The sequence below is a fragment of the Phocoena phocoena genome, chromosome X (assembly GCF_963924675.1).
Source record: "Phocoena phocoena chromosome X, mPhoPho1.1, whole genome shotgun sequence".
Taxonomy (NCBI): Eukaryota; Metazoa; Chordata; class Mammalia; order Artiodactyla; family Phocoenidae; genus Phocoena; species Phocoena phocoena.
This window is the reverse complement of record NC_089240.1, coordinates 129,523,065-129,540,931: the sequence shown is the minus strand read 5'-3', so window position 1 is coordinate 129,540,931 and position 17,867 is coordinate 129,523,065. Positions and strand designations below refer to the sequence as shown.

The window sequence follows — 17,867 nt, the reverse complement described above, 5'->3', positions numbered from 1 at the left end:
TCAAGAAGGCAGGCACCTGCCCTCTGTGGTAATAGTACTGAGAAAGGCAGAGAGGCCCGGGGAGGAGCGTTAGGCGAGCGGAAAGCGAGAGCAAGGGTACGGCGCTAGACATGATGAACCTGGTATGGGGGAAAGTTGGTCTCAAGTACAGTGGTAGTGGTGCTTGCTGGAAATGGTGACAGGTGGGACGCACCAACTGAAGAAGAGGAAGAAGTCCACGATAACTCACAAGTTTTGAGTCCGCAGGATCAGGAGAGGCTGTGTTGCCACTGCGAGAAATCAGGATTTGGTTTAGGAGAAGGTGTTCTGCTTTAGGTGAGTTTGAAATGAGAGAGCCCTGTAAGACAAAAGCTACGATGGGCTCAGAGTCAGGTCCGCTCAGGGTGCAATGGGCGAGGCAAGTGTGATGCTCATAAATTATTCGCTACAATCAGACCATTTCCTAAGTCTATAGAAGATATTTTCCACTTACCTTTTAGGGAAGGTAAACCAGCAATGTTAAAGAAAAACAACAACAAATCAGACTCAGATTGTTGTTCTTGAAAAGAAGGCTTGGTTCAGCTCAATTAGTTCTTCTTTCTGGCATCATCCTGTGTTCTGGCATCTCGTTTCCTCTTGACAATCTCATTTGAGGGTTTAACAACCTCCCAAGTTGTGCTGCAGTCCCTCTCTTACCTAAAGGCCGCCTAACGGGAATAGGAGGCCTCTGTTTTTTGGAGCAGATCCCCCAATGCCGTGTCTGCACTCTGCCCAACATAGACACCCAGTGAAAGCACGCTGCGACGCTGTAAGCTGGCTCCAAAAGGTTCATTCCTGTAAAATGCAGCTCAAGTTGTTGTGAGGCCCTGAATGAGACCCAGACCTGGGCAGAGGATCCTTATGGGGTCGGAGCTGAGTCTGCGTTATGGAAAGAGTTTGCCCAGAGGTGTGCTTCCTTTACACCTCCCAAAGGGCAGATGGGCTTTTCTGACCTTCTGACTTGGGAAAACAGAATTTAAACCCACGCGTCTATGGAAAAATGGGCTCCTGTGACATCCTGAAGCATTATTAAAGTGAAACAAGGACCCAGATGGGTGACTATCACTTGCTGTCTCTCAGCTCTGAATCATCATGATCCCCAGGGTCTGTTGCAACGATGCGACCATAAGTATTTTCCCTAAAATGAAAACTCCCTTCTGGAAACGCCTAGCCATTATAAGTAGCCTTTCTAAGCAAACTGATAAATAGGTCGTTTGCCCTTAAAACAAACTTCTAATTTCAATTTAGAAAGCCATGCACATTACATGATTTGACCTTCACAGTCTTACCTTTTAAAATGGAAACTGCTTGGAAGGGGCTTTTACCTGGAGAATATGGCATGCATGTGTCTGTTATACTGCTTTCCTGCCCAAATAAGTGTGCCCTTATGCGCACTCCTGTGCATATTCCGTTGCTCACTGCATTTTGTCAGATGCTGCTTGCTGAATGCAAAGACTGTGAGACCACTGCCCGGCTTCCTGTAGCGCTAGGCCCACATTTCCACGGAACCCCTCACCTAGCAGAATTCTTGAGTGCTTCGCAGTCAGCAGCATCACCCAGGGTTCTGCCTGAGTGTCACTTCAGTGTCTGCCAGGGAGCTTCAGACATCCTCAGTTCTGTTTAGGCTGTGCAGATAGACATAGGTGAGGTTTGCTTCTAGTTGGTGGTTGCTAGTACCAGGTCACCTTGCTCATTGGTGAGTTCATTCCAACCCAAAAAGTCACACCTGTGTCCTGTGCGCGGGTGCTGCAGGCTTAGGTGGAGAAAAGCAGGGCTAGAATTGGAATCCAAAGCCCAGGATGGCAGGAGAGGATGTGGGGGCTCCACCCGATCACCTCTGGGTTCACCAAGAGGGTATCTACCGCGACGAACACCAGCGCACGTGGGTGGCCGTCCTGGAAGAGGTAACTGTTTACATTTTGTTTATTTCTTTCTTGATTTTTGCTTTCAAGCAACTTGGTTTCTAACCAGTCTCAATATCCTGAAGTCTTTGGTTTTATTTTTGATCGTTTCTTTCCATTAGGAGACGAGTTTCCTAAGGGCACGAGTTCAGCAAGTTCAGGTTCCTTTAGGTGACGCAGCCAGGCCAAGTCACCTTCTCACCTCCCAGCTACCTCTCATGTGGCAACTCTACCCCGAGGAGCGCTACATGGATAACAACTCTCGCTTGTGGCAGATCCAGCATCATTTAATGGTACACATGTTGCTTAATAATTTTTCATTGTACTGGGACTCTTATAACAGAGTACTCTATAAACTTTTCTTTTTCTGACAGGTCAGGGGAGTACAGGAGCTGTTGCTTAAGCTTTTGCCTGATGATTAATCTGGTATGTATTTCTTTTTCTCCCCTGTCCCCACCCACCTTCTTCTTTTTCACCCTATTCGATTGTGGTGATTTTAATGATCTTTTTTTTCCAGGTGCTGGGATTCTAGGAAGATATGCCCCTCTGTTCTGTTCAGTATATGGCAATCACGTCATCCACCACTGCAGTGCACCCACCTGTGGGCCTGTGGGGAGGGAGTGGGTTGAAAAACTGCTCAAGAACACAGAAGTTTAGGAAGGGTCATGAAGAACACCGAAAGTGGAACTGCAGAGAAAGGGTTATGCAGGCAGAAAGCAAGTCAACAAAAGCACTTAGTTAGGATACGTAACTTGAAATTGACTCCTTTGGAAATTGCCATAGAACCGTTAATGGACATCATCAGCTGGAACTGGGATCTGATGAATCCCACAAAAGTCAGCACCTGCTACAGAACAGATGCCCTGATCACCAAGGACTTGGTACTGATTTAGAGAGAAGAGAGCAGCTCCTAGCAGCATCAACATCTATTTGTCGCTTATTTGCCCTGCAGCAATTCACCTGCCTTTCCTTCTCCCATCCTGTAAATATCCTAGGTTTTGCTCCAGTGTTTCCCATCCCAGTACTGACCTAACTTGGATCTACTAAGAACTTAGGGGGCTCTGAGGAAAAAAAAAAAAAAGGGGGAGATCATTTGCATTAATGAAATTAGCTACAAAGGCTCCTGGGCCTTTTTCCTTTCTGAAATTGTGTCTTCAAATTTTTAGAAGTTGCTGATCAGAATCGTGGGCACTTAAATTTATTCTCTGGTTACAAATATTTTAAATAAGTTGGTTTCTGTAAGAACTCCAAAAAACGTTTTAGCTGCTTACCTAGCACCTTTCTCAGGAAGTAATAATAGCACCAAATATTGCTGATTCACTACCTGATAAAGATTATTTCCTGAGTTAAAATACTCATAGCAGTTTGTATACATTAAAAGAAGGGTTTTACTTTTTTAAAAATCTTGGGAATAATAGCTATCACGTGTTGAGTCCTTACTGCCTTCCAGGCACTGTTCTATGCACTTTATATACTGTATCACGTTTAATCCTTCCATCAATGCTTTCAGGTAGGTATGATCTCTATTTTACACACAAGTAATAAGGAAAAAGGCTCAAGGAGTTAAATCATTTATCGAGCGTGGTTCTCTGAGTGACAGAGCCGGGCAGTGGGCCGACTTGTCAGGCTGCAGCGCCGGCTCCTCTAGCCCAACGTTGGTTTACAATAGTCAAGATGAGTTGAAGTCAAGGGATTTTTTTCCCTATGTAAAGCTATTTATATCTTCCAAGCCAAATGGAATATTATAAAAATACAGTTAATTCATCCTATGAGCAGGAAGAATATTTTTTAGTGTAATTGTTTTCCAGCAATTGTAAGAGCATACTGCTTGTCTCAGAAGAAAATTCCATCGAGGGGCTTTAAAGTCTTTATGTATAAAAGACAAAATAAAAATCATTTTTCTTATTTTAGTTTTCTGGATATGCCGCAGAAGGATCCGTGCCAGAAACAAGCCTGTGAAATACAGAAATGTTTACAAGGTAGTATGTTAAATGCTTTTCTATATTTTTCAACTTTATCTGTGAACTAACCAGAGAACAATTTTTCTTTTTATCAGCAGACTATATTAACTCCTCTCAGAATGTAATATTTCTGTAATTATCCTAAAGATTTTCCTCACTGTGTCATCAAGGATGGCAGAAAATAAAAAGTGGTATGACCTAAGCTTGGGGTTTACAATCCTGGTTGTACATTCAGAATCACCTGGAGGGCTTCAAACACTTGCCTAGCACAGTTAAATCAGACTCTGGGGGTGGGGTCTGGGCAGGAATCAGTCTAAAAAGCTAACCAGGTGATTTTGATGTGCAGCCAGAGTTGAGAATTACTAAGCTGAGCAAAGTCCTTTTTAAAAAAGACTAGTTTTAAGTGGGTTGGTTAGACTGCACTGTGGCTGACAACTCACTTTTTAAAAGCAGTCAGGTTAGAAGGGGTGGGGGTGAAAATACACTTGGGATTCAGGCAACTAACTCTTGAAGGCAAAAGTAAATCAGCTAAAGCGTATCGGATGTAAGTGATTTGTCCATTTTGTTTTAAATAAGCCGATAAATTTGACCATATGCTAGAGGATTTTACATTTTTTTTTTTTTTTTTTTTTTTTGCGGTACGCGGGCCTCTCACTGTTGTGGCCTCTCCCGTTGCGGAGCACAGGCTCCGGACGCGCAGGCTCAGCGGCCATGGCTCACGAGCCTAGCCGCTCCGCGGCACGTGGGACCTTCCCAGACCGGGGCACGAACCCGCGTCCCCTGCATCGGCAGGCGGACTCTCAACCACTGTGCCACCACGGAAGCCCGGATTTTACTTTTTTAAATCAGCAAATGATTACTAGCAGAACAAACAGAAAAGGCTACAGGGCTATCTGAATTTGAAAGCTGACTTTTTGGATAATTTTTTCCCATTACTAAAGTAATAGATAGAGATGGATGCCCATGAAAATATAGAAAGGGAGGATGGAAAAATGTTCAGAGTTCACCCAAAGACTCACCACCAAAGAAAACCCTTGTTTGTATATTTCCTTTGACTTTTAACTTTCATTCTTGGACTTTTCATTTTATGGTGTAAGCAATCTTTTTAAAATCTTTTAATCTGAAATGTTAATGTATAATAATAATGCCATTTTATTCATCCTTTTCTTCCCTTCCTCCAAATTTAAGAAAAAGGAAGGGGAATTCCCTGGAGGTCCAGGGGTTAGGACTCGGCACTTTCACTGCCGTGGGCCCGGGTTCAAGCCCTGGTCAGGGAACTAAGATCCCGCAAGCCTCGAAGCGTGGCACCCCCGCCAAAAAGAAAAGAATGTTCTTCCCAATTTCTTCTCCCAAATAAATTCTTACCTGATTCTATCTGATTCTTACCTGATTTGAATTAGCAACATACAGCTAAAGGAGAACACAAATCAAGTTAGAACTGGATACACCCCCCTCACTACAATGTGGGTGGATTGAGAGCTAGAAGGGCTAAGAGTGAGCGTTAAGTACTCCCTGGATGACAAGCTCAGTTGTAAGGGCTTTAAATAATATTAAGCTTTAATCCTTTCACCCATGAGGTAGATACTACTGTGACCCATTTTTATAGATAGGGAAATCAACACAGAAGTTATGTAACTTGTCTAGGGTCACAGAACTATTAAGGGGCACAGTGATGGTTTGAACCCATTTGGTCTGGGTCCAAACCTGGACTTAGCCACCCAACCATACTCTCTTTCTAATCAGAATTGTCTTTCCTATCCCAGGCTAACTCCCATGCACCCCATTTTAGTACTGGGGGACTCATCACCTGCAGTTGACCTAGGACCTTTAGGTCAAGTCCTCGTTGACTTAGGGTCTATGTATAGCAGGGATCTGCAAATGTTTTATGTAAAGGACCAAACAGGAAATATTTTAGGATTTGGAAGTCAGGAGGTCTTTGGTGTGTGTGTGTGTGTGTTTCCAACCTTTTGCAAAACCCATTCTTAGCTCAGCTGTAAAAAAGAGTGGAATTCAACCCTGAGGCTGCAGTTTGCCAACCCCTAATGCGCAGACTTGGTAGGGAAGGTCCAGCAACCACCTTAAACTGAGGGCAAAATAATGTGCACGGTTCCTGCATTTCTCTAATTCACCAAATTAACAAAAGGGGTTAGTGCCAAACACACACACACACACACACACACACACACACAAAAGGTTAAAAACCACTGCCCTGGAAAAAGGCATGTAAGGAATCAGCGTTAAAGAAAAGGAAATTATATGTAAAAATACCTTTCGACCACTTTGTACATCATACTTCCTTATTAACCTGTTGATGGGTCTCTAAATCAGAAAGAATTCAGTGGACTTGGGTGCATCCTCTTTCCTCCAGGTCTGTAGATACAATAAAGTGAAAAGGACTGGGAAGCTCAGATCTAAACCTCCCTGTGCCCTAGTCCTAGGAGATCATGACTAGGGTCTGTCTGTCTGTCTTTCAGCCAACAACTACATGGAATCTAAGTGTCAGGCTGTCATCCAAGAACTGCGTAAGTGTTGTGCTCGATATCCCAAGGGAAGATCTCTCGTCTGTTCAGGATTTGAGAAAGAAGAGGAAGAGAAGCTGACGCTGAAGCCCACATGACAGTAAAGTTCTGCTGAGAAGCAAACTGCTGCCCCACATTGCCACCACGCGGGTTTTATCTATCCTCCTGACTCTCTCTTCAGGCCAGGTAGCAGCAAATATCAAATGAAAAAGTCAACTATAAAAGTTAATATGCCATCTATGCAGAACAAATATAAATATATTAAATAAATAAGTAGAATGTGATAAAACTGAGCTGCTAAAATAAACCTTTTAAGTGAAACTTTTTGGTTTGGTATATGTGATATGTTGACTTATTGTTACCGAAGTCAGATTTGGCTGCTTGCCACTCAAAAGCCAATAATGGAGAGGCAAGTGTCAGTGGAAAAGGTGCTTTAATCAGAAAACCTGGCAATCTGGGGAGAAGGTGGGTTTGTGTCCAGAGACCAACCCCAAAGATTCTGCTCAGCCATGACAGTTTTTTTTGTTTTATTAAAAAATTTATTTATTTTTGGCTGCATTGCGGCGAGCGGGGGCTACTCCTCGTTGCGGTGCGCGGGCTTCTCATTGCGGTGGCTTCTCTTGTTGCGGAACACGGGCTCTAGGCACGGGGGCTCAGGAGTTGCGGCACGTGGGCTCAGTAGTTGTGGCTTGCGGGCTCTATAGCACAGGCTCAGCAGTTGTGGCACATGGGCTTAGTTGCTCCGTGGCATGTGGCATCTTCCCCGACCAGGGCTCAAACCTGTGTCCCCTGCATTGGCAGGCAGATTCTTAACCACTGCCCCACCAGGGAAACCCCACCATGACAGTTTTTAAAGGGAAAAAGGGGGTAAGAATCTCAGTGAATCATCAAGGAAGGAGGTTGGATTCTGCATCGTTCTCCTTTGCATGCAGACTGGCTGACTTTCTTCAGATGTTTTCTTGCCCATGTGATCTGTGTGCAGGATTGCTTAGGGGGGCTATTGGGGGTAGAGAGCTAACTACTTCTATCTAGGAAAAGAATCAACAGGTTAGGCAAGGCATGGTGTGCATTCAGGAGAGTATAAGTCAGGAGTTAGGTTAAACTGCCTGCTGATCTCATTCCTATAACTAGGTTCTTTTAAGGTTACAGGGGAACAGAAATGGGCAAACAGGAAAGGGGTAAAAGAGCTGCTTTCATTATAACAAAATATATATTTGGTTTTTGTCTCCATTCCTGGCACTGTGGTCCTAAAACCCTTGGAATTTCCTAAGTGATAAGTGCAATAAAGGTGGCTTCTGTTATGTTAATGAGACTTTTGAAAGTCCCTAGGTAACCTTAGGATGGGGGCTGGTTGCCAGGGGAACGGCCTTGCAGGGTTAGAGGGTTAGAACTTTCAGTTCCCACCCCCACCATGACCCCCGGGGAGGGGAGAGGGGCGAGAGGCTGGAGAATATTGGAGTTCAGTCACCAACGGCCAGTGATTTAATCAATTGTGACTTGTCAAACGATCACAGAAAAATAACAGAAAGCCAATGAATCATCAAAGTAGTAATTAGTGAAACTCTATTGTGCGCACACCAAAAGGACAGTTTGTGAACACAGAGCACACAGACCGACACGTGGAATGAGGCCGGGGGGACACTGTTATAAAGCAGCTTACACAGCATGAGGGCAGTGACTGCTTATTCTTCACAGTGATTGGTTATAATATTCGAATTTTATTAAATGGTCGGGAATTGGTCAGTGGTTAACCTCATATCAGCCTTAGGAAACAGTTTAGCTTATGCTTTCCAGAAGCATAAGCGAGAAATGACCCAGGTCAGGTTAGTCTCCTAAAATAAGCTAAATTAAGCCTTGCTTGCGTGACTAAACTGGTTTTGTCTGTTCATGGGGTTTTCAAGGCTGGTCTCAGTTTTTTATTTTTTTAAATTTTATTGGAGTATAGTTCATTTACAATGTTAATTACTGCTGTACAGCAAAGTGATTCAGTTATACATGTATATATTCTTTTTCATATTCTTTTCATTATGGTTTATCACAGGATATTGAATATAGTTCCCTGTGCTATACAGTAGGTAGGGCCTTCTTGTTTATCCATTCTATATATAATAGTTTGCATCTACTAATCCCAAACTCCCAATCCTTCCTTCCCCCACTTCTCCCCCTTGGCAACCACAAGTCTGTTCTCTGTCTGTGAGTCTGTTTCTGTTTCGTAGATATGTTCATTTGTGTCATATTTTAGATTCCACATATAAGTGATATCATATGGTATTTGTCTTTCTCTTTCTGACTTACTTGACTTAGTATGATAATCTCTAGGTCCATCCATGTTGCTGCAAATGACAAAATTTCCTTCTTTTATATGGCTGAGTAGTATTCTGTTACATATATGTACCACATCTTCTTTATCCATTCATCTGTCAATGGACATTTAGGTTGCGTCCATGTCTTGGCTATTGTAAACAGTGCTGCTGGGAACATAGGGGTGCATGTATCTTTTTGAATTAGAGTTTTCTCCGGATATATGCCCAGGAGTGGGATTGCTGGATCATATGGTAGCTCTACTTTTAGTTTTTTTGAGGAACCTCCATACTGGCTGCACCAATTTACATTCCCACCAACAGTGTAGGAGGGTTCCCTTTTCTCCACACCCCCTCCAGCATTTGTTATTTGTAGCCTTTTTTTTTTTTTTTGGCTGCACTTTGCGGCTTGCAGGGTGTTAGTTCCCCAACCAGGGATCAAACCTATGCCCTCGGCAGTGAAAGCTTGGAGTCCTAACCACTGGACTGCCGGGGATTTCCCTGTTATTTGTAGACTTTTTAATGATGGTCATTCTGACCAGTGTGAGCTGGTACCTCATTGTAGTTTTGATTTGCATTTTTCTAATAATTAACGGTGTTGAGCATCTTTTCATGTGCCTATTGGCCATTTATATCTTCTTTGGAGAAATGTCTATTTAGATCTTCTGTCCATTTTTCAATTGGGTTCGTTTTTTTTGTTATTGGGTTGCATGAGCTGTTTGTATATTTTGGAATTTAAGCCCTTGTCAGTCGCATCATTTGCAAATATTTTTCTCAGTCCAAAGGTTGTATTTCATTTTGTTTATGGTTTCCTTTGCTGTGCAAAAGCTTATAAGTTTGATTAGGTCCCATTTGTTTATTTTTGCTTTTATTTCTATTGCCTTGGGAGACTAACCTAAGAAAACATTGGTACAATTTATGTCAGAATGTTTTGCCTATGATCTCTTCTAGGGGTTTTATGGTATCACGTCTTATGTTTAAGCCATTTTGAGTTTATTTTTGTGCATGGTGTGAAGGTGTGTTCTAACTTCATTCATTTACATGCAGCTGTCCAGCTTTCCCAAAACCACTTGCTGAAGAGACTGTCTTTTTCCCATTGTATATTCTTGCCTCCTTTGTCAAAGATTAATTGACTGTAGGTATGTTTGTTCATTTATGGGGTCTCTGTTCTGTTCCATTGATCCATATGTCTGTTTTGTGCCAATACCACACTGTTTTGATTACTGTAGCTTTGTAGTATTGTCTGAAGTCTGGAGGCTTATGCCTCCTGCTTTGTTCTTTTTCCTCAGGATTGCTTTGACAATTCTGGGTCTTTTGTGCTTCCGTATAAATTTTAGGATTATTTGTTCTAGTTCTGTGAAAAATGTAATGGGCAATTTGATAGGGATCACGTTAAATCTATAGATTGCTTCAGGTAGTATGGCCACTTTAACAATATTAATTCTTCCCATCCAAGAGTATGGGATATCTTTCCATTTCTTTGAATCATCTTCAATTTCCTTTATTAATGTTTTGTAGTTCTCAGCATATGTCTTTCACCTCCTTGGTCAGGTTTATTCCTAAGTATTGTTTTTTGATGTAATTTTTAAATGGATTGATTGTTTACATTCCCTTTCTGATATTTCATTGTTAGTGTTAAGAAATGCAATTTCTTTTTTTTTTCCTGCTCCCTCCTCCACCCCTCTGCCCCTGCAACCAATTTCTGTATGTTAATCTTGTATCCTGCTACCTTGCTGAATTCATTGATTAGTTCTAGTAGTTTTTGTGTGGAGTCTTTAGGGTTTTCTATATATGGTATCACGTCATCTGCATATAATGACAGTTTTACCTCTTCCCTACCAATTTGAATAACTTCTATTTATTTTTTTCTTGTCTGGTTGCTGTGGCTAGGACTTCCAATACTATGTTGAAGAGAAGTAAGAGTGGGCTTCCTTGTCTTGTTCCAGATTTTAATGGGAAGGCTTTCAGCTTTTCACCGTTGAGTATTGGATTGGCTGTGTGTGGGTTTGTCATAAATAGCTTTTCTTATGTTGAGATATGTTCCCTCTATACCCACTTTGGTAGGAGTTTTAATCATGAATGGATGTAGAATTTTATTGCATGTTTTTTTCTGCATCTATTGAGATGATTATGGGTTTTTTTTCTTTTGTTGATGTGGTGTATCACATTGATTGATTTGCACATATCAGACCATCCTTGTGACTGTGGGATGAATCCAACTCAGTCGTGGTGTATGCTCTTTTCTGTGTGTTGTTGGATTCAGTTTGCTAATATTCTGTTGAGAATTTTTGCATCTATATTCATCAAAGATATTGGCCTGTAATTTTCTTTTTTGGTAGTGTCTTTGTCTAGTTTCAGTATCAGGGTAATGGTGGCTTCATAGAATGTCTTTGGGAGTGTTCCTTCCTCTTCAGTCTTTTGGAAGAATTTGAAAAGGATCAGTATAAGTTCTTCTTTGTATGTTTTGTAGAATTTTCCTGTGAAGCCATCTGGCCCTGGACTTCTGTTTGTAGGGAGTTGGGATTTTTGTTTGTTTGTTTTATTACAGATTCTATTTCACTTCTAGTGATTGGTCTGTTCAACTTATCTGTTTCTTCTTGATTCCGTTTTTTTGGGCTGTATGTTTCTAGAAAATTGTCCATTTCTTCTGGGTTGTCAAATTTGTTGGCATATAATTGTTCATAGTATACTCATGGTTTTTTGTATTTCTGAGTTATGAGTTGTGATTTCTCCTCTTTCATTTCTTATTTTGTTTGAGTCTTCTGTCTTTTCTTCTTGGTGAGCCTGGCCAGAGGTTTGTCAATTTTCTTTACCTTTTCAAAGAACCAGCTCTTGGTTTTATTGATTTTTTTCTATTGTTTTTTAAATCTCTGTTTTATTTATTTCCTCTCTGATCTTTAGTAAATCCTTCCTTCTGCTGACTTTAGGTTTTGTTTGTTCTTTTTCTGATTTTTTTAGGTTGTGGGTTAGGTTATTTGAGATTTTTCTTGTTTCTTAAAGGCCTGTATTGCTGTGAACTTCCCCCTAAGAACTGCTTTTGCTGCATCCCATAGATTTTGTATGGTTGTGTTTTCATAGTCATTTGCCTTAAGGTATTTTTTAATTTCTTCTTTGATTTCATTGTTGACCCATTGGTTTTTTAGTAGCATGTTGTTTAGTCTCCATGTAATTGTTTTTTTCTCGTTTCTTTTTCTGTGGTTGATTTCTAGTTTCATGCTGTTGTGGTCAGAAAAGATACTTGAAATATTTTCTACATTCTTAAATTTGTTGAGGCTTGTTTTGTGCCCTAGTATGTAGTCAATCCTAGAGAATGTTCCATGTGCACTTGAAAAGAATGTGTAGTCTGCTTTTTTTGGACATAATGTCCTGAAAATATTAAGTCTGTTCTGTTGTATCATTTAGGATCTCTCTTGCCTTATTGATTTTTCTGTCTCAAAGATCTGTCACAGATGTGAGTGGGGTGTTAAAGTCTCCTACTATTATTGTATACCCATCAATTTCTCCCTTTATGTCTGCTAGTATTTGCTTTATGTATCTGGGTGTTCCTATATTGGGTGCATATATGTTAACAAGTATAATATCCTGTTCTTCTGTTGATCCTTTTATAATTATATAGTGTCTTTCCTTATCTTTCGTCGTGGGCTTTCGGGTGATCCTATATTGGGTGCATACATGAGTTTTTATTTTAACACTGTGTAATGAAGCCTCCATAAAAACCCAAAAGGATGGGGTTCAGAGAGCTTCCAGGTTGGTGAACCAGAATGCATCCACATGTCAGGAGTGGATACACTCCAGCTCCATGGGGACAGAAGCTCCTGTGTGTCAGGCCCTGCTGGACCTCACCCTGTGCATTCTTCATCTGGCTGTTCTCCATCTATATCCTTTATAATACCCTATATAATAAACTGGTAAACATTTAAGTGAATGTTCCTCTGAGTTCTATGAGCTGCACTAGTAAATCAGTTGAACCCGAGGAGGTGTCGTTGGGAAACTCAGATTTAAAGCCAGTTGGTCAGAAGCACAGATTAACAACCTGGACTTGGAACAGGTGTCTGAACAAGTGGGTGCAGTCTTTTTTTTTTTTTTTTTTTTTTTTTTGTAAAATTCAACCTTTCCTCAAATTGCCACTTTTGGATGATTTCTGTATTGACCAACTTTACCCACACAACAAATAACCTCACATCTCAGTGACTTACAGAAACAAACAGTAATTTATTTTTAAAAAAATATTTATTTATTTGGCTGCATCGGGTCTTAGTTGCAGCATGAGGGATCTTCGTTGCAGCACGCAGGCTCTAGAGCGCACAAAGTCATTAGTTGAGGCCTGCGGGCTCCCTAGATGTGGTGCACGAGCTCTGGAGCGTGCAGGCTCAGTAGTTGCAGCACACAGTCTTAGTTCCCCCAGGGATCAAATCTGCATCCCTTGCATTGGAAGGCGGGTTCTTAACCACTGGACCACCAGGGAAGTCCCAAGTGGGTGCAGTCTTGTGGGACTGAGCCCTTCACCTGTGTGACCCAGTCAGTGTCCAATAATTTGGAGCAAAGTGTCCTTCCAGATGCCAGTAAGAATATTTCTTTCCACTTTTGCATCCCCCACCATAGTGCGTAGCTCAGAAGCCACTTAATATTTGCTCAGTGAGTGGCAGGAAAGGCATGGGAATGATTCTTGGAATGTTTAATGACTCTTAATTTATCATCAGGAGAGAACTGGGGGAAAAAATTCTTTGGAAGTTAGGCAGCAAGAGAACTAGAATTCTTAAGTGGTTTATCTACACTTTATAGCCTCATAATCAAAACCTATTCCAGTGGATCCTGATGGTGCTAACACAAGGCTGCTGAAGCTGTGTGACTTCACATAGTGGTTGAGGGGGGGACAGTATCGAAGGGGCCATTTGGTTTCCTCAAATAGGTGCCAGAACCACCATCCCTCTACCCTCCCCCACAAATAAAGAAAAAAGATGAGTTCTTAAGCAAGAGCTGAAACAAATTCTGATGGGTCCTTGTCTCAGTCCATTCGGCTTGCTATGACAAAAAGATCATAGACCAGGTGGCTTCAACAACAGACATTTATTTCTCAAAGTTCTGGAGGCAGCAAGTCCAAGATTAAGGTGCTGGTGGATTCAGTGTCTGGTGAGGGCCCTCTTCCTGGTTCATAAATGGCTGTCTTCTTGCCATGTCCTCACATGGAAGAAGGGACAAGGGAGCTCTCTGGGTTCTATTTTATGAGGCCACTAATCCCATTCACGAAGGGATCAGTGCCCTCATAAAACAGACTCATGACTTCATCACCTCCAAAGACCCCACCTCCAAATGCCGTCACCTTAGGGGTTAGGATTTCAACATGAAATTTGAGGAACCACATTCAATCCATAACAGGGAGGATCCCTCCTTCCCTCTGCCAGCATGCTAGAGAGAAGCTACATTGCTGTGAACAAACTAAGATAGTCCCTGATATTCAAATACCATTACTGTTTTGGGACCACGTGTTCTTTTAAAGCAGCATTTCTAGGAATTGCTGTAACAGGTGGAAAAAAGGCTTGCCTGGTAAGGTAAGTTTGGGAATGCTAGGTTACACAGAAGTAAACAGGTTTCTTTCCTGTGAAGACTTCAAAGCTTTTCATATGCTCATGTGAAGTATGATTCTTTGGAAAGGACTACTGTATGCAATACTTGCCAACTTGTACCAGCAAACCCATTTTGCAGATAGCATCTCTCGGGAGGGGAACATTCTCCAGAGACTTGGAGAAATGCTGCCTTAAGAGATGTTTGGTCCACAAACTAGGGAAAGAGTGCTATATTCTCATAAAATCGTTTGAAGTCTTGTGTTAATAGTTTAATGAAACATTTTATAACTACATTTACATCATATACAACTCTAAATTACATTTAAAAGTATCAATTGATAGCGGTGTTGGATTCACATTAGCAATCACTGCATGATCAAAGAGACTGCTCTCCTGTGCTTTATTCCAAAAGTATTTTTATTGAGTTAACTACTCAAGTTTCAGACTTTTAATTTTTTCCCCAAGTATACTCCTTTCTTTAGGGCTCCTAAAGCTTCAAACAATTATTCCTTCCTATCTTTAAACTCAGTACTGTCTCAGTTTCATTCAACATCTATTAGCAGACATTGATTTCAATCTTCTTCTTAGCTATTACTATGACATACAGGGAAATAAAAGAGACATCAAAGAAGCTTACCACTTACCAACTGTTTTTTATTTATTAGGGACCATGATTAGCACTGAATCTCAGTCTTCAGGGAAGAGCTGGGAAGGTGAGAAATACGATCTCATCCTCCACTTAGAGACTTCTTAAAAGCCTGCTGTAAGTGGGCTCTGAGTGATGCTAAGTTTCATCACTTGGTTAACTAATGACTGGGACAGACCTCTCCACTGGAAAGGTAGTTTTCCCTTGGTCATGGGAGGTCATTTGTGGGGTGATATGTTGGCACCATATGAACACTCCATTACCCCACAACCTTCTGTCCAAGAGCTTTACATCTACTGATGACAGAAGGCCCTGGTCAGCCATCATGCTACTCGTGCATCCACTCCACACAATTCCTGTAACATTTAATAAACTAATATTATACTCTGTTCAGTACTTGGAAGGCATCTGAAATTGTATGGCACTTAATTTAAAAGGTATTTAAGGCCTGTTCAGCAGAACTGTAACGTTATTACGCCAGCTCCCAAGTCTGTAGTTCAGTGGTTCCCAACTTTAGATGCTCCTCAAACATCTGAGGCTGCTCCGCCGCTACCAGTGCAACCAGAGTCTCCAGGATGGCAGGCAGGCAAGCAAGGATGCGAACCACTGCTCTCAATCATCACAATGGCATTTTTGACCATTTCAAATTCAGGACGGTAGTTTTGGTGTTTCAATAAGCTGACTTTACAGTTTTCTAAAAACGTGAAGAAAGTGCGACACTCAGTTTTCGCTAGAAAAATAGTGCTCTTGAAATTCATGATTCCTTAAGTATCAAATGTCAGAGACATAAGCCACACTGTATGACTTCTGGGAAATCAGGTCCAGAATAAGGTACGTTTTCTGCCCAGTTCTCCAAGAGATCACACTACTATTGCGTAAGTGATTAAGAAGCCCCCAGACCTAGAAATGACAAAGAAATGAAGCCGGTAAGCTGGTGGAGGGAGCAGAGAGGGCAGCAGTCTAATTTCGCCTGCAGGGTCCAAAACTGGCCGTAAGTAAATTTCCCTGAGAGAGGAGACTAGTGTTTCATCGTGAAACATCAATGATTCTCAGATATTTAAAATCTATCCCTACACCATTTTTTTCAATCAGAAACTTATTACATCTCCCAAACGACACAAAAGTAGGTTTCCAAATAAGAGTTCAGCCATTAGTCACGTCCATCTTTCCGGCAAAAGTCAAACAAAAGGATGATGGGGAGAACATTTTCACAGTAGTTAAGCATTTCAAAACCATGAGCACCCACCCCAAGAGTATGTTAGCTAGAATTATGTAAGATTCATTCCTTTAGTCATGTCCTGTGTTCTGCCAGGTCCAGCAGGGGGGAATGTCAGCCTGTTAACGAGCGTCCTGAGGCTGAGGGGCGGGAGCAGAGAAGTGGCCCGGATGGGCAGCGGGAGGAAAGTCAATGACAGTGACACTCATGACAATGGGGCCACTCAGGCGGAGGTGTCCCCACGCTCAAACCGTGTTAGCAGTGAGGATACAGAGCCTTAGCAAGACTGAAGACACGGGGGTCTACTTGTTGGACCTGATCCCTCTCCCCCTCCTTTGCTTATAGCTCCCCATCCCACCTGGTCCATTACAAGGAGGGACGCTGGGTCAAAGGGTGGTCCAGAGTGGCAGAGATGCCAGGAGGGGACAGAAGGAGCACATGGGGGCTCTGGGGTGAGCAGCAAAAAGGGAGAAGACCCTCATAGGCACTCTGGCCACCAGCTGTCAGAGGTTCTCCAGTCCAGGCCCAACTACAGGCAGGGAAGCCCCGAACAAGGGGAGCCAAAACCCAAACACGGTCAAAGTGACGACTGAAAACGCTTAATCCCTCCGTCAGTCAAAGAAAATCTGCCATCTCTTCAGCCCCCATCACTAGGGAGGCACAGCATGTTACTGGATTCTGGGTCCTGGAGAAAAATGCATCATGAAACAGGCCTTGCCAGTCACATGGAAACAGAGTATCCATGGGTGAAGTTGCCTGGTCCTGGTGTCTCAGTTTTGCGTGAAGGGGTGGCAGCTGTTCTTTGAGAGGAAACCTCTCACTTCGCCACCTGAAGCAAAGCTGCTGACAACAGGGCCTCCATTTAGAGGCTCCCCTAACTGCCTGAGGGAGCTCTCCTAAATGCCACCAGTGATGAGCATCAGAGCGCCACCACTGTTCAGCCTCAGCACCCACTCTGCCCGTCCACCTGAGGTGGCCCCACTCAGCGGGCAGAACTCAGGGCCATCCTGATTGCAATAGGATGAGGCCAACCCGTGACACTGACCTCAACCGTGTCCGTCAGGTGGAAGCCAGAATCTGACTTCAGTCTATTATCTATTATAACCCGCTCATAGCCGCTTAGAGCAACCTGCTAATCTTTGTCATCACCAATAATCACAGGAAAAAGAGATGGAAAAAGGCCACCCCACCCCACTACCTGCAGCCCCCATTCCACTGGTCTGGGTGGGGTCAGATGGGTATAATAATAGGGTATTGCATTTATGATTTTTAAGATGAGTTCTTACCTTTTACAGACACATACCAAAATATAATAAAATGACACATTTGGTATTTGTTTCAAAACAATTGATAAAACAAGATATAATTTGATGATCATTATAGGTGGTTGATGGACACATGGGGGTCACTGTACTATTTTCTGTATTTTTATATATGTTTGAATGTTTCCATAATAAAAAGTGAAAAAAATTTGAGTTCTTCTACAAAAATATGGAACAATGTGGCTCATACCATTATGATTTGTATATAATTCATACATGTTACAAGCAAAACTTAATGTTGCCTTAAAATACTACCATAACATAAGGAGAAAAATGCAAATGGATGAATTCTAAAAAATTCCACACATCCACTAGTAGCTACAATTTCCAAATTCAATACATCATTCCCAAGGTAAGTAAAAAGGCGAACATTTTAAAAGGAAGGCCTTAAGAACATACATTTTGCAAAGGATCACCTGC

At 42.0% G+C, this 17,867-nt stretch overlaps 2 protein-coding genes across 2 annotated transcripts; both read left to right on the top strand.

Annotated features, from left to right (window-relative positions):
* Window positions 1-1,817: 1,817 nt before the first annotated feature.
* Window positions 1,818-2,945, top strand: MTCP1 (mature T cell proliferation 1). Its single transcript, XM_065901301.1, has 4 exons — window positions 1,818-1,922; window positions 2,042-2,212; window positions 2,294-2,345; window positions 2,437-2,945. The coding sequence occupies exons 1-3, from the start codon at window positions 1,818-1,820 to the stop codon at window positions 2,339-2,341; spliced, it is 324 nt and encodes a 107-aa protein (XP_065757373.1). The 3' UTR covers window positions 2,342-2,345; window positions 2,437-2,945.
* Window positions 2,946-3,840: 895 nt separating this feature from the next.
* Window positions 3,841-6,497, top strand: CMC4 (C-X9-C motif containing 4). Its single transcript, XM_065900317.1, has 2 exons — window positions 3,841-3,898; window positions 6,355-6,497. Exons 1-2 carry the CDS (start codon window positions 3,841-3,843, stop codon window positions 6,495-6,497), a joined length of 201 nt encoding a protein of 66 aa, XP_065756389.1.
* The last annotated feature ends 11,370 nt before the right edge of the window (window positions 6,498-17,867 follow it).